At 42.7% G+C, this 13,244-nt stretch overlaps 2 protein-coding genes across 3 annotated transcripts; both read right to left on the bottom strand.

Moving 5' to 3' along the window:
* Positions 1 to 389: 389 nt before the first annotated feature.
* LOC307101032 (platelet factor 4-like) lies at positions 390 to 1,531 on the bottom strand. The gene is made up of 3 exons (XM_079773767.1): positions 1,312 to 1,531; positions 856 to 982; positions 390 to 725 (listed from the first exon to the last, which is right to left on the bottom strand). The coding sequence occupies exons 1-3, from the start codon at positions 1,412 to 1,414 to the stop codon at positions 623 to 625; spliced, it is 333 nt and encodes a 110-aa protein (XP_079629893.1). The 5' UTR covers positions 1,415 to 1,531; the 3' UTR covers positions 390 to 622.
* A 4,189-nt stretch (positions 1,532 to 5,720) lies between these two features.
* LOC307100392 (platelet basic protein-like) lies at positions 5,721 to 9,804 on the bottom strand. Of its 2 annotated transcripts, none has more exons than XM_079772776.1 (5): positions 9,586 to 9,804; positions 9,065 to 9,212; positions 8,848 to 8,930; positions 6,498 to 6,633; positions 5,721 to 6,363 (listed from the first exon to the last, which is right to left on the bottom strand). In XM_079772776.1, the coding sequence occupies exons 1-5, from the start codon at positions 9,710 to 9,712 to the stop codon at positions 6,261 to 6,263; spliced, it is 597 nt and encodes a 198-aa protein (XP_079628902.1). In that variant the 5' UTR covers positions 9,713 to 9,804; the 3' UTR covers positions 5,721 to 6,260. The 2 variants fall into 2 exon arrangements, with proteins under 2 accessions (XP_079628902.1, XP_079628901.1); XM_079772775.1 differs by having other exon boundaries at positions 6,498 to 6,645.
* Between the last annotated feature and the right edge of the window lie 3,440 nt (positions 9,805 to 13,244).

Below are 13,244 nucleotides of genomic sequence, written 5' to 3' on the forward strand. Positions count from 1 at the left end.
TGGATATGAGAACTGTTCTTAACATTTCATTTTTGTGAAATGTCAACATTATCAAAGGGTTAAATATTTTAATATAATTCTCTGGAAAATATAGATATAATTAGTTAAGTAGTAGAGGTTCTGGTTTTATTTTTATTAATTTCTAATACTGAGGTAGAGTATAAATCTTAAGGGGATAAAAGCAGAGTCTGATTTATTTAATTTTTTTTACAAAGCATCCCAGTAAGGCTTAAGTGCTATTAATATTTATTGACAAAGCTAATTATAACATTTACAGTTCCTCATGTTGTGGTGACCCCCACAACATGAGGAACTGTAAATAATACATAAATAAGTAGCTATTAAGTGATGCAATCATGTAAATATGCAAATATATCTCAGCCAACATATAGCACCAAACAAAACCAGTGTTTATTAAAACAAGCCTTCCTTCAAAATATATTTTTGCTTAAAATTCTGGAGATTTTTTCTTATACACAATTATGATGCTTTGCTCTATTAAGAAATATCACACCTTGATTGATTTTATTAGAATTTGGAGGATGATAAGACATAGACTTTCCATAGTTAGATTGAAAATGAAAAAGCAAAGCAAAACTTATTTTACAGTAAATGTACAGATTTAGTCAGTTGGTGGTTTACTTTTCATAAGTTTCTTGATTATTTTCTTATACATGGGGGCATGAGGGTCCAGGCAAATTTTCTTCCCATTCTTCAATGTGGCTCTGCCAGGGAAAAGAGAAGGGGTGAGCCCCTGGGTCTCTGGGTTTGAACACAGGTGGAGCGGGCTGGAGGGGGGCCAGAGGCAAAGGTGGAGGAGGCAGAGGGCGGGCACAAGCGAGTGAGAGGACTCACATCATTTGGGTGGTGGGGCAGTGGAGTCCAGCCCGGATCACCTCCAGGCTGGCGATGTGCTTGGGATGGACTCGGGTGCTGGTCTTCACACACAGGCATTGCAGGTCCCCATCTCCTTCTTCGGGGTCTGCTGGGGAAGACGGGGGTGGGGGAAGGGGCGTGAGGGAGGGAGGGAGTGGTGACTCCTAGAATGACTCCTTAGGGATCTTTCTCAATGCGTTCAGCCATCATTTCCCCATCCGCAAACCATACCTCCCGCAGTAAGAAGTAACGTTGCCTAGATTGTGAAGTGCAGGGGACAGCGCTTGGCGCAGCGCCCGCACACACCTAACTTCGCTCAGTAAAGCGTGGTGGATAGCATGGTGGCTACAAGGCCCCCTTTCCCGGCCCAGCCCCGGGGTTCCCCTGCCTCTCTCCGGCCCTTCCCGGCCCTCCCCTCCTCGATTCTGTTCTCACCGCTGACTTGGGCGACCACAGCCGGCAGGAGCAGCAGCCCCAGGAGCAGCAGCCCGGGGCTGGGCCAGGGGCGGGAGGCGCGGGAGCCCGCTCTCAGGCTCATGTCGCGGAGGTGCCAACAGGAGAGCAGAGTACCAGGGCGATCCGGGCTGGGGCTCTCTGCAGACCAGAGACTCTCCAGCCCCGTTTTTATCCCCACTGCCTCTCCAGTCCGGAAGCCTGGGGTGGAGGGTGAGGAGCTGTGGTGCAGAAGCCAGAAGAGTTGGGCTCTGGCCAGCCAAGATTGGGGAGCGGGGCGGGGGGGGCGGGGGGGGGGGGCGGGGGAAGCGGGGAGCAGGGGGAAGAAGAAGAAGTAAAAAAAGCCCAGGTCAGCTGTCTGGGCTGCACGCTGGTAGCAGGATCCACACCCCAAACCGATTTCATATACATGCACATTTGTGGAATTTGAAACAGTACTTGAACCTTACAAAATACAGGTTCTTTGTTATGTGCAACAGTAGAGTTCCCTGCAGTCACCAGGTTGCAATTTACACAGCATGTACCCTCCGGTCTGAGAGAGTTTCTCTCCTCTCCCAACGTCCAGCTGCCTTATTAAGAACTGCTCTTCGCTCCTGCCTTTTTTGTTGATTACCACTAAGTTGAGTTGAGTGTGTTAAAGGGGTGTGGTTTATCATTGTTTTTTGCTACTACAAGGTTGAATTTGACGGCTGGGCAATGACTCAGTCCTGAATGTCACCTGGCTGTGGAAGGCTTCCTGAGTCTCCTGAATGGGAGACCCACCTGCTCTACCAACCCATCATCCAATTTACTCCAGGAAGCAAGGTCTACATCCTCACCAATCCTCTTACTCTGAGAAAAATGGTGAATGTAATATCCGAATGCATGCTTTCTGTAAAACATGGTGCCTACGTGTTTTCTCCATTTTGCTCAGCCAAGAAGAGAAGTCAAGAAGGAGAATTTGCAGGCCACATCTCCCAGTGCCTGCGGTGACCCCGGTGTCAGGGTGAGATGGGCTGTGCTGTTGGTAGGATCAGCGATGCTCTCAGGACACTGAGCATCTGGGAGTTGTGTGGGAAGACATGGAGGACGGGATGGAGGGCCTGCACCAGAATCCTGCACAGGAAAGGTCGGGAGAGTAACAGAGACCATCTTCCCTTCCCTGAAAAAGAATGACTTCGGCTTTTGATCAGGGCAAAGTACCCCGTCATGGCACAAGCGGAGGCTCTCTGTCACCCTGATTCACAGTGCTGCAAGGCATTGGGAGCCATGGCGTGGAACTAGCTGATGGCTTAAGGCTCAGCAGGACCGGACTTCTGCAGGGATATGCAATTTAATTCCTGGGCCGACAATGTTCTTTCTCTTACTCCCCCACCACCTGCTCTTTCAGCTGGCTAAGTCCTATTCATATTTCTGTGTCAGCTTAAACATTACTTCCTCAGAGGGCCTTCCCTGACAGCTGTGGTTAACTGTGTTCCCTGTGGTTGTATCTTGCAGCACCCTCTGTTTTTCCTGTTTCTCAGAGATCATACAAACACGCACACATGTCATACACAGAGATATGCATGTGCCTCTGAGTTTAAAATGATTTCTTTTCCTAAATGAGAAGCTCTATGAGAGATCATAATGTTTGTCACTATCACACTGAGCCACAGGGACTCAGTATAAAATTACCACATTTAGTAAAGACAATAAATCTTTATTATATTTGAAACTAGTGATGTTGAAACTAGTGATGTTGAGGCTTTGACTTGTTCATGTATCTGTTTCTTCCTGCAATAGGGGCATACCTCTTTCTTAGTAAGTGCTGCATGTGGGTGTGATTATTTGTCAACTTGCCTGCCTCTCCCACCAGACAGTGATCTCTTCAAGAGCAATTCTCTGTGAATTACACATGTTTTAATATCCTGCATCCAACACAATGGCAGATACAGAATATGTTTATTGGACTGAAGCTTGAAGTCCCAAGTCAGGTTAGTGGCAAAGGGAATGAATAGGAAAGGTGGTTTTGGACAGACTTGCCCCCCAGATTTCAATATTTGAAGTGTAAAGGAATCCAGAGAGTAGCAAGTGACAATTAAATCAGTCTTTCTGCATCTAACAAGAATAATTCTATATGCGTACACACACACAAAAAGACATCTACATCTCAGGAGTTACTAGCATAGTATAAAAACTGTGGCATGTCTCAGGAGCTGGTCCTGTTGGAGTTCTCTAGGAAATGACTCCAAAATTAATGAGATGCGGAGCTATTTTGAATTATAAGAGAAAAACTGACAATGACTACTATCCTCATTTACTTCTTTGTACATGTTTATTTGGTATATTTTGGGTTAACTATTAAATGCATTTATTTTATAGACAAACCATTTTAAGACATTGAACTTATAATGGTGAGGAGATTATAAAAGGAAACCTAAATCATGCCAAATTTGTGAACTAAATGCTTAATACGTGAATGTTTCCAAAATTCCATGCACAAGTTGGGGGAGGTGAACTTCCTTATTCTCCTATACTTATTGTAGTATAGGCAGCATGCTATTTATGTATCAAGTCCTATTTTGTGTGTCAATAACTCTGTGATATATAATGTAACCTCTTCATTAGAGAAAGAAGAATCAAGGAAAGCGGTGTGGTATGGTGGTTAAGAGCATATTTTCAAATCCCCACTCTGTCACCTACTTACTTATCTGATCTTGTGGCAAATTTCCTAATCTCTTTGAACTTCACTTTTCTTCTCTGAAATACTGGGGGTGCTAATACTATCTAATAAAAGAGTAATATGCAAATTAACCATCACTCTGCCGCATCCACAAGCCACACCCACCAGCCAATCAGGAGTGAGTATGCAAATTAACCTAGCCAAGATAGCTGCGGCCATGGCTTGGGTTTCCCTGGCAATGAAGGAAGCCAAGCTTTCCGCAAACCCAGGCCAGCCTAGGCCTCCACTCAAGGCTACAAAGTTTCAATTATAGAAAATAAATAAATCCCAACAAAAATGGCTGCGGCCATGGAGCAAGCAGGAGGCTTGGCTCTGCTCAAGGCTACAAAGTTCCAATTATAGAAGATAAATAAATTCCAGATCCCAGGGCCTCCCTGTGGGTCACTGGGGGGCGTGGCCGGCCTGCAAACCACCACAGGCCCCTCACTCAGGCCACCCCACACCCCAAGGGAACCCCCACCCTGATCCGGGACACCCTTCAGGGCAAACCAACTGGCCCCCACCCATGCACCAGGCCTCTATCCTATCTAATAAAAGAGCAATATGCAAATTGACCATCACTCCAACACACAAGATGGCGGTCCCCATGTGGTTAAAGATGGTTGCCCCCATTTGGACACAAGATGGCCAGCAGGGGAGGGCAATTGGGAGGGACCAGGCCTGCAAGGGAGGGTAGTTGGGAGGGACCAGGACTGCAAGGGAGGGCAGTTAGGGGTAATCAAGCCTGCAGGGGAGGGAAGTCAGGAGTGACCAGGATGGCAGAGGAGGGAAGTTGGGGGAAATTGGGCCTGTAGGGAAGGGCAGTTTGGGGGGGACCCAAGCCTGCAGGGGAGAGCAGTTGGGGGGACCAGGACTGCAGGGGAGCAGTTAGGCATCAGTCAGGCTGGCAGGGGAGTAGTTAGGGGGTGATCAGGCTGGCAGGCAGAAGCAGTTAGGGGCAATCAGGAAGGCAGGCAGGTGAGCATTTGAGAGTTAGCAGACCTGGATTGTGAGAGGGATATCCGACTGCCCGTTTAGGCCCAATCATACAGGTATCCAGCAGTCCCAGATTGTGAGAGGAACTGTGGGATCGGGCCTAAACTGGCAGTCAGACATCCCCTGAGGAGTCCCAGATTGGAGAGGGTGCAGGCTGGGCTGAGGGACAACCCTACAGGGATCGGGCCTAAATGGGCAGTCAGACTTCCCTCGAGAGGTCCCAGATTGGAGAGGGTACAGGCTGGGCTGAGAGACAACCCCCCTCCATGCACAAATTTCGTGCAATGGGCCTCTAGTCCTGTATAATAAAGAGGTAATATGCAAATTGACCCTCATACCCTCACACAAGATGGCTGCCCCCATGTGGTCAAAGGTGGCCACCACAAGATGGCTGGCAGGGGAGGGTAGTAGTGGACAATCAAGCCAGCAGGGGAGGGCTGGCAGGGGAGTAGTTAGGCACAGATCAGGCTGACAAGGGAGTCGTTAGGGGGTGATCAGGCCTGCAGGCAGGCAAGCAGTTGGGAGCCAGCAGTTCCAGATTGTGAGAGGAACTGTGGGATTGGGCCTAAACTGGCAGTCAGACATCCCCTGAGGGGTCCCAGATTGGAGAGGGTGCAGGCTGGGCTGAGGGACAACCCCCCAATGCATGAATTTCGTGCACCGGGTCTCTAGTGGTAATAATAATAAATAATCACTAACATTTATATATGGGTTATTGTGTGACATGCTTTATTTTCACTCTTTGAATTTATTAACTCTTTTAGTTTTCACATCAACTCTATGAAATAAGCAATATTATTATCCCATTTTAGAGATGAAGAAAATTAGAAATAGAGAAGTTAAACAACTTGCCCAAAGTTAAACAGCTAGCAAGTGGTAGAGCTGAGTTACCCAGTTATTCTCTCTAGAGGACATGCTTTCAATTAGGCCATTTCTATTTTGTAAGAATTATTTATTTCATGCCTGTAAAACACTTAATAGATCTGCAGAGCACAATACCACATTTAGCCAAGAGTTAGGGAGTAAGCTATATGTTATATTTTGAAGCTAGGCTTGCTTACTTTTACCTTCTCTCTGTCATCTATTAACCAGCCTTCTCAGAATAAAATGTGACTTTTTAAGACAGAATGGAAAACACATCCAAATTTATACAGCATGACTAGGTATCCTGGATAAAGAAAAACTGCAGAAAGGTAAGGCTGCAAACTCCTACTCCTCTAGGGAGATAAAAAAGATTTGACAGAAACTGAACAGATTAAGCAGCTGACTCAGCACCTTTCAAAATTTTCTGGATTATCCTCTTGATCAGGGGAGCATTTGGATCCAGGCAGATCTCCCTCCCATTCTTCAGCGTGGCTCTGCAAGAGAATATATAATTTGGTGCATGTCCTGTCCTATCAGAGGGGATTGATGGGGCTGAACAAATAGCAGTGAGGAGCATTGAGGCAGAGGGCTTCCCTAATGAGTTAATAATACAAAAGCATGGACTTACATCACTTCGACATTGGGGCAATGGGGTCCTGCCCTGAACATCTTCAAATTTTGGATGTTACTGGGATGAATGCCAGAGGTGGTCTGTATACACGTGCAGCGAAGTTCAGCATAGGGCTCCCCTTGCACACTTTCAGCTGGGGTAGAAACTGAGAAGCGGTCATGAGTACCTTTAATATCTATCGACTTGATTCCTCAGTGCCCTTCTTTGTGAACTGTAGCTCGCTCACAACTCACAGGCCACTGTGAATATGATCGGAAACCTATAGTAAAGAACCAGAGCTATTTGGTTCTTTACTATGCCAGGCATATGGTAGGTGCCCATTAAGCTTAGTTCCTCCATTTAGAGTTGTTAGTATAATGGCCTTCCCCATCTCCAGGAGCTGGTCCTGTTGGACTTCACTAGGAAATGACTTCAAAATTAATGAGATGCAGAGCTATTTTGATTTATAAGAGAAAAACTGACAATGACTACTATCCTCATTTACTTCTTTATTACATGTTTATTTTGGTATATTTTGGGTTAACTATTAAATGCATTTATTTTATAGACAACCCATTTTAAGGCAGTGAACTTATAATGGTGAGGAGATTATAAAAGGAAACCTAAATCATGCCACATTTGTGAACTAAATGCTTAATATGTGAATGTTTCCAAAATTCCATGCACAAGTTGGGGGAGGTGAACTTCCTTATTCTCCTATACTTATTGTAGTATAGGCAGCATGCTATTTATGTATCAAGTCCTATTTTGTGTGTCGATAACTCTGTGATATATAATGTAACCTCTTCATTAGAGAAAGAAGAATCAAGGAAAGCGGTGTGGTATGGTGGTTAAGAGCATATTTTCAAATCCCCACTCTGTCACCTACTTACTAATTTCCTAATCTCTTTGAACTTCACTTTTCTTCTCTGAAATACTGGGGGTGCTAATGGTAATAATAATAAATAATCACTAACATTTATATATGGGTTATTGTGTGACATGCTTTATTTTCACTCTTTGAGTTTTTTAACTCTTAATTTTCACATCAACTCTATGAAATAAGCAAATATTATTATCCCATTTTAGAGATGAAGAAAATTAGGAACAGAGAAGTTAAGCAACTTTCCCAAAGTTAAACAGCTAGCATGTGGTAAAGCCGAGTTACCCAGTTATTCTCTCTAGAGGACATGTTTTAATTAGGTCATTTCTATTTTGTAAGAATTATTTATATCATGCCTGTAAAACACTTAATAGATCTGCATCTTGGGAGTTATTCATAGAGTTTAGCTATCATTCTAGTACATTAAAAACAGATTATCAACTAGTGACTTTAGTTAAAAAGAATAATTAAGGCTTCCCCTCAACAATTATGTTTAAATTAATAATATATGACAACAAAGTAATAACAAATTTTGATTTTATGCTAATAGTGCTGTAGGACTAGTGTGGTTATAAATTTAAGGGATTAAAATATATTAAAGTTCTGTTTATTATAAAATAATTTGCAGTCTGGCAAAGTTTTAATTATTGTACTTATTTGCAAAATTGACTTTAATACTAAAATTATAACTTTGCAAATATAAACTTAATATGATTATGTACAAAGATGCCAAGGTAAAATATTTAATACCAAGTAGAATCTGTGTTATTATTTTTATTATTATTAATACTGGAGGTTTTGATAGAGCTTGTTAATGCTTTTTAGCATATTATTTTTGCTTACTAGTATAAAATATATTCACTTAAAAATAAATAACCACTGTCTACAAGACTTACACTTTACAGCTTTTTAAATTTTAGGGCTTGAAAGTAAAAATAAACATTAGAAAACTCAGAGAATTCTCTTCAACAAGATATCCTAGGACCAAGGCAATAAAAAAACTCTATTAACTTCCTACATATATTAACAAACATTTATTGAGCAAGTGCTCTCTGCTGGGCTCTGTGTGATTCCTAATATCATTGGCCACTATGGAATCTATTAATCGCCATGGGCACATCTAGTCTAACAGCAAAGTAGAGCAAGATAAGTTAACACAAATGTATTTGGAAAGAAAATTTTATACAAAGAAATGCAAAGCACAGTACCACATTTAGCCAAGAGTTAGGAAGTAAACTCTATGTTATATTTTGAAGCTAGGCTTGCTTACTTTTATCTTCTCTCTGTCATCTATTAACCAGCCTTCTCAGAATAAAATGCAACTTTTTAAGACAGAATGGAAAACATATCCAAATTGAATACAACATGACTAGGTATCCTGGATAAAGAAAAACTGCAGAAAGGTAAGGCTGCAAACTCCTACTCCTCTAGGGAGATAAAAAAGATTGGACAGAAAGTGAATAGATTAAGCAGCTGATTCATCACCTTCCAAAAATTTCGGGATTATCTTCTTGATCAGGGGAGCATTTGGATTCAGACAGATCTCCCTCCCATTCTTCAGCGTGGCTCTGCAAGAGAATATATAATTTGGTGCGTGTCCTGTCCTATCAGAGGGGACTGATGGGGCTGAACAAATAGCAGTGATGAGCATTGAGGCAGAGGGCTTCCCTAATGAGTTAATAATTCAAAAGCATGGACTTACATCACTTCGACATTGGGGCAATGGAGTCCTGCCCTGAACATCTTCAAATTTTGGATGTTACTGGGATGAATGCCAGAGGTGGTCTGTATACACGTGCAGTGAAGTTCAGCATTGCGCTCCCCTTGCACACTTTCAGCTGGGGTAGAAACTGAGAAGCGGTCATGAGTACCTTTAATATCTATCGACTTGATTCCTCAGTGCCCTTCTTTGTGAACTGTAGCTCGCTCACAACTCACAGGCCACTGTGAATATGATCGGAAACCTACAGTAAAGAACCAGAGCTGAATGCCAGGCGTATGGTAGGTGCCCATTAAGCTTAGTTCCTCCATTTAGAGTTGTTAGTATAATGGCCTTCCCCAGCCTCAGGAGCACCAGGACAGCGGACACCCTCCCCCCCTCCTCAACACACACACACACACACACACACACACACACACACACACACACTCACACACACACACACACACACACACACAGCAACAGCAGAAGCAGCCACAGCCAAAGGGAAGCGGGGACTCCACCTTCAGCTTCCCCTAAGTTTCTCTTTCCTTCCCCGAAGGTGGAGGGAACCGTCGCCGTCAGGAGCAGTGACAGCTGCAGCAACACCTGTAAGACAGAAGCAGAGGTGGCCCTGGGTCTGCGGTTCATGGCGGAGAGAACTGAGCTATGAACCTAGAGTGGTTCCCGGAACCTGGAGGCCTCAGCGCGAGGGTGGACTGTTCCCAAGGAGTCTGCGGCTAAGTGGCTTTCACGCTCTCCTGGTGTCTTTTATACACACTCCCCTGTGGCCAGTAAGGACAGAAGGGATGGGGACGGGGGAAATGAGCGCGTGTGGTAATATTTGTATAAGGGTAGTTATGCCAACCCAGATAAACACCAGGCAAGTTAAAGTTCCTGCTACATTTCATTCTGCGCATTACTTCACACTCCCTCTCCCGCTTTCTCAATGCTGATCTCCCTTACACATAGTTAACACTGCACTTAGGTAAGAACTAGACTGAAATATTACATATCTCTTCTTTGTGTAACTATGAAATATGCCCTGCCTTTCCTATAATGTAACTTATGTGAGGCCGAATAGTACCAGGTGACTCTTTGAAAAGAGAATTATCTTCCCTTTCTAGTTGCCTCGGAAGACAAGTGTTCCTATCTTGGTTGTTGATAAACGCTGGGATGCCTTTGCAGCGTGTGGATGAAATGAACTGGTCACCACCAAAGCCTCACTTTCCATGTTAGTTTATGTGGTGGTGTGTTTTTTTTTTTTTTCTGTCTTTGCAATATATTACTTTTTTGTAATTTTATTCAGAAAGTAGAAGCAAACGTATCCCCCCTTGTGTTATAAAATATACTACTTGTTTCTACTGTTTGAATATACCTTGGAAAGCAAGACCCAGCATCATTATTTTTCCTTTTCTTTTTCTTTTTTAAAAATATATTTTTATTGCTTTCAGAGGGGAAAGGAGAGGGAGAGAGAGATAGAACCATCAATGATGAGAGAGAATCATTGATTGGCTGCCTCCTGCACACCCCACACTGGGGATTGAGCCTGCAACCCAGGCATGTGCCCTGACTGGGAATCGAACCATGGCCTCCTGGTTCATAGGTCAACCGCTGAGTCATGCCAGCCGGGCTTCCTTTTTTTTTTTTTAATTTAACACGGAAATATATAATATAATTCATTTTAAAGGATTCATACACTGCAGATGTATGTGGAATAAAACATGCAAGTTTCTCTTTATTATTATTCCACATTCCCACTCTGTGATAGTAACCATCAGTAGTAATATGGCTTTAGTGTTTTATTCTGTCTGCATTTATATATTCACATGTACATATACACAGGGACACACAGAATATAGAAGATGCACATATATACATAGAATACAGAAGATGCACGTATATACGTTTTGTCCTTCAAAAATATGTCTCCAGCATCCTCTCATGCTACCACAATGTAGTTTGCCCCATTCTTTTTAATTACTAGGTGACATTCAATGGCACTGGCAATCTTTGTCCAACCTATGTCTTATTGGAGACTTTAAGGGTGTTTCCAGTTTTACACTATACAAATTGCAATAAGATCTTTATTCCTTAATTCTCAGACCCTAATTAAGGGTCTTGATCTCAAACTCCACTTGATATAGACAAAGCCCCACAGAGATACAGAGGTGGACCTACACAGCACAAGGGGGCTTGTCTATGTTATTGTCTGGATCTCTGTCCCATCTATAAGATTTGCTTCCTTGACTGGACTGTACACTTTTGAAGGCAGAGGCACGTCCAAGGTTTCTTAGAATGTCTCATGTATCCTAGAGCATGTAGGGTAATGCAATGTACAGGGCTTCTAAACAGTGCTAATGAATAAATCCATGAATATGTATCACGTGGAGGAACGTTTCTCTTTGTTTTCTAATCAGCTACAATTCTCAAACCAAATTCCACATGGCCTAAAATGTTGTGGAGCGAACGCGAGTGAATGACCATTGGAGTCCAGACCAAATTAAAATTTAGGGAGCCTTTATTACCCTGCCTGCCGGCTGGCCAGCCAGCCCAGTGACTGCTCTGCCTTTCTCCAAGCAGGGAGTCCGGAGACCAGCAGCGACCCTTTGTGTAGGACCACTTTTAAGCACATTAACGACATCCTGTTTTTGCAGAACAAGCAACCCAAGACAAAACAGTTTTTCCGAAGCAACATCAGGATCATGCCATTGATGACCATGTTGTTCACAGGGTCATCCTGTTCTTCAGAAAGCTGACAGTGTTCTATGAAAGAAGGCCTACGTGCTGGGAAGGGGCCATGAGACCCTATCTCAAGGCCTGGCCTGGTGTCAGCACTGACAACTCTATCTGGGACACAGTCCACGGCCTCAGTAGTGCTCAAAAATTCCCACTCTCCAACAAAAGTACCTGTGATTTTAAAAGATTTGGAAGGCAGGGCATAAAGGATAAGGCCCTGGACACAAGTTATCTTCCTTTGACAACTATATTCACATCTTACACAATATTTAAACTTCCAACTTTCTTTTTGCTTAATTTTCAGAACTTTAAAATTCTAGAAGAAGCTATCAAAATATTAAATGTACAAAATTATTTTGTATCAAAAGAATTATTCTAGTAATTAATTTTTCCAAGTTTAAAAAAAACTTTGAAAACAATTTTTCTTATTGTTTATCAGTTATCAGCTATACCTTCTTAAGTTTTTAGTTCCTATTTTTCAATTTATTCCTTATTTTTTCTCTATCCCCATTTGTTATCCTCTTATAACTTACAGTCTAGCAGTAGAACATATTAAATTAAAATGATTTTCCGCCTCTCCCAAACCAGAAATTCATAGTTTAAGCAGCAAGCTTAAGGAAAAGCTTAAGCTGGAAATTAGTATCCTAAGAGCTGAGATGTGGAGTGAATTGTGGAGAGAATCTCAACAGAAAACAGAGTAAGGAAAGCAAACTTCTTTTTAGGTCTTCCTGAGTGATGACTTTAGAGCAGGTGTCCTCAAACTACGGCCCGCGGGCCACATGCGGGTGTTTTTGCCATTTTGTTTTTTTATTTCAAAATAAGATATGTGCAGTGTGCATAGGAATTTGTTCATAGTTTTTTTTTAAATATAGTCTGGCCCTCCAACGGTCTGAGGGACAGTGAACTGGCTCCCTGTTTAAAAAGTTTGAGGACCCCTGCTTTAGAGCCTTTCACCATCACTAAAAATGATATATTGTTAATTTGCAAAACAGATATGTTTTGATTCAAACATAAACTCAAAACCATTTCCAGAGCAAGATATAAAGTTTTTTTTAAAATATATTTCATTGATTTTTTACAGAGAGGAAGGGAGAGGGATAGAGAGTTAGAAACATCGATGAGGGAGAAAAGAAACATCAATCAGCTGCCTCCTGCACACCTCCTACTGGGGATGTGCCCGCAACCAAGGTACATGCCCTTGACCAGAATGGAATCTGGGACCTTTCAGTCCGCAGGCCTATGCTCTATCCACTGAGCCAAACCGGTTAGGGCAAGATATAAAGGTGTTTTTTTTAACATTATTCATAGTATCTTTCTTTTTCTGTCCATCACAGCCCCCCCCCCCCTCCCCGCCGCCTTCAACGTACAATATTTATTGGCTTCACTGGACAACACCATCCAAATTTCTTTCCTGGTTCATTGAGTAATATTACTCAGAAGTTCC

The sequence above is a fragment of the Cnephaeus nilssonii genome, assembly GCF_951640355.1.
Source record: "Cnephaeus nilssonii genome assembly, chromosome: 1".
Classification (NCBI taxonomy): domain Eukaryota; kingdom Metazoa; phylum Chordata; class Mammalia; order Chiroptera; family Vespertilionidae; genus Cnephaeus; species Cnephaeus nilssonii.

Excerpts from the sequence above, each read along its gene's own strand:
- LOC307101032 (XM_079773767.1), bottom strand. The coding sequence starts at position 1,414 with ATGAGCCTGAGAGCGGGCTCCCGCGCCTCCCGCCCCTGGCCCAGCCCC. Across the intron at positions 983-1,311 it reads TGTGGTCGCCCAAGTCAGCG|ACCCCGAAGAAGGAGATGGG; the intron begins GTGAGAACAGAA and ends CTTCCCCAGCAG. Across the intron at positions 726-855 it reads TGCCCCACCACCCAAATGAT|AGCCACATTGAAGAATGGGA; the intron begins GTGAGTCCTCTC and ends TTTCCCTGGCAG.
- LOC307100392 (XM_079772775.1), bottom strand. The coding sequence starts at position 9,712 with ATGAACCGCAGACCCAGGGCCACCTCTGCTTCTGTCTTACAGGTGTTG. Across the intron at positions 8,931-9,064 it reads TGCCCCAATGTCGAAGTGAT|AGCCACGCTGAAGAATGGGA; the intron begins GTAAGTCCATGC and ends ATTCTCTTGCAG. Across the intron at positions 6,364-6,497 it reads TGCCCCAATGTCGAAGTGAT|AGCCACGCTGAAGAATGGGA; the intron begins GTAAGTCCATGC and ends ATTCTCTTGCAG.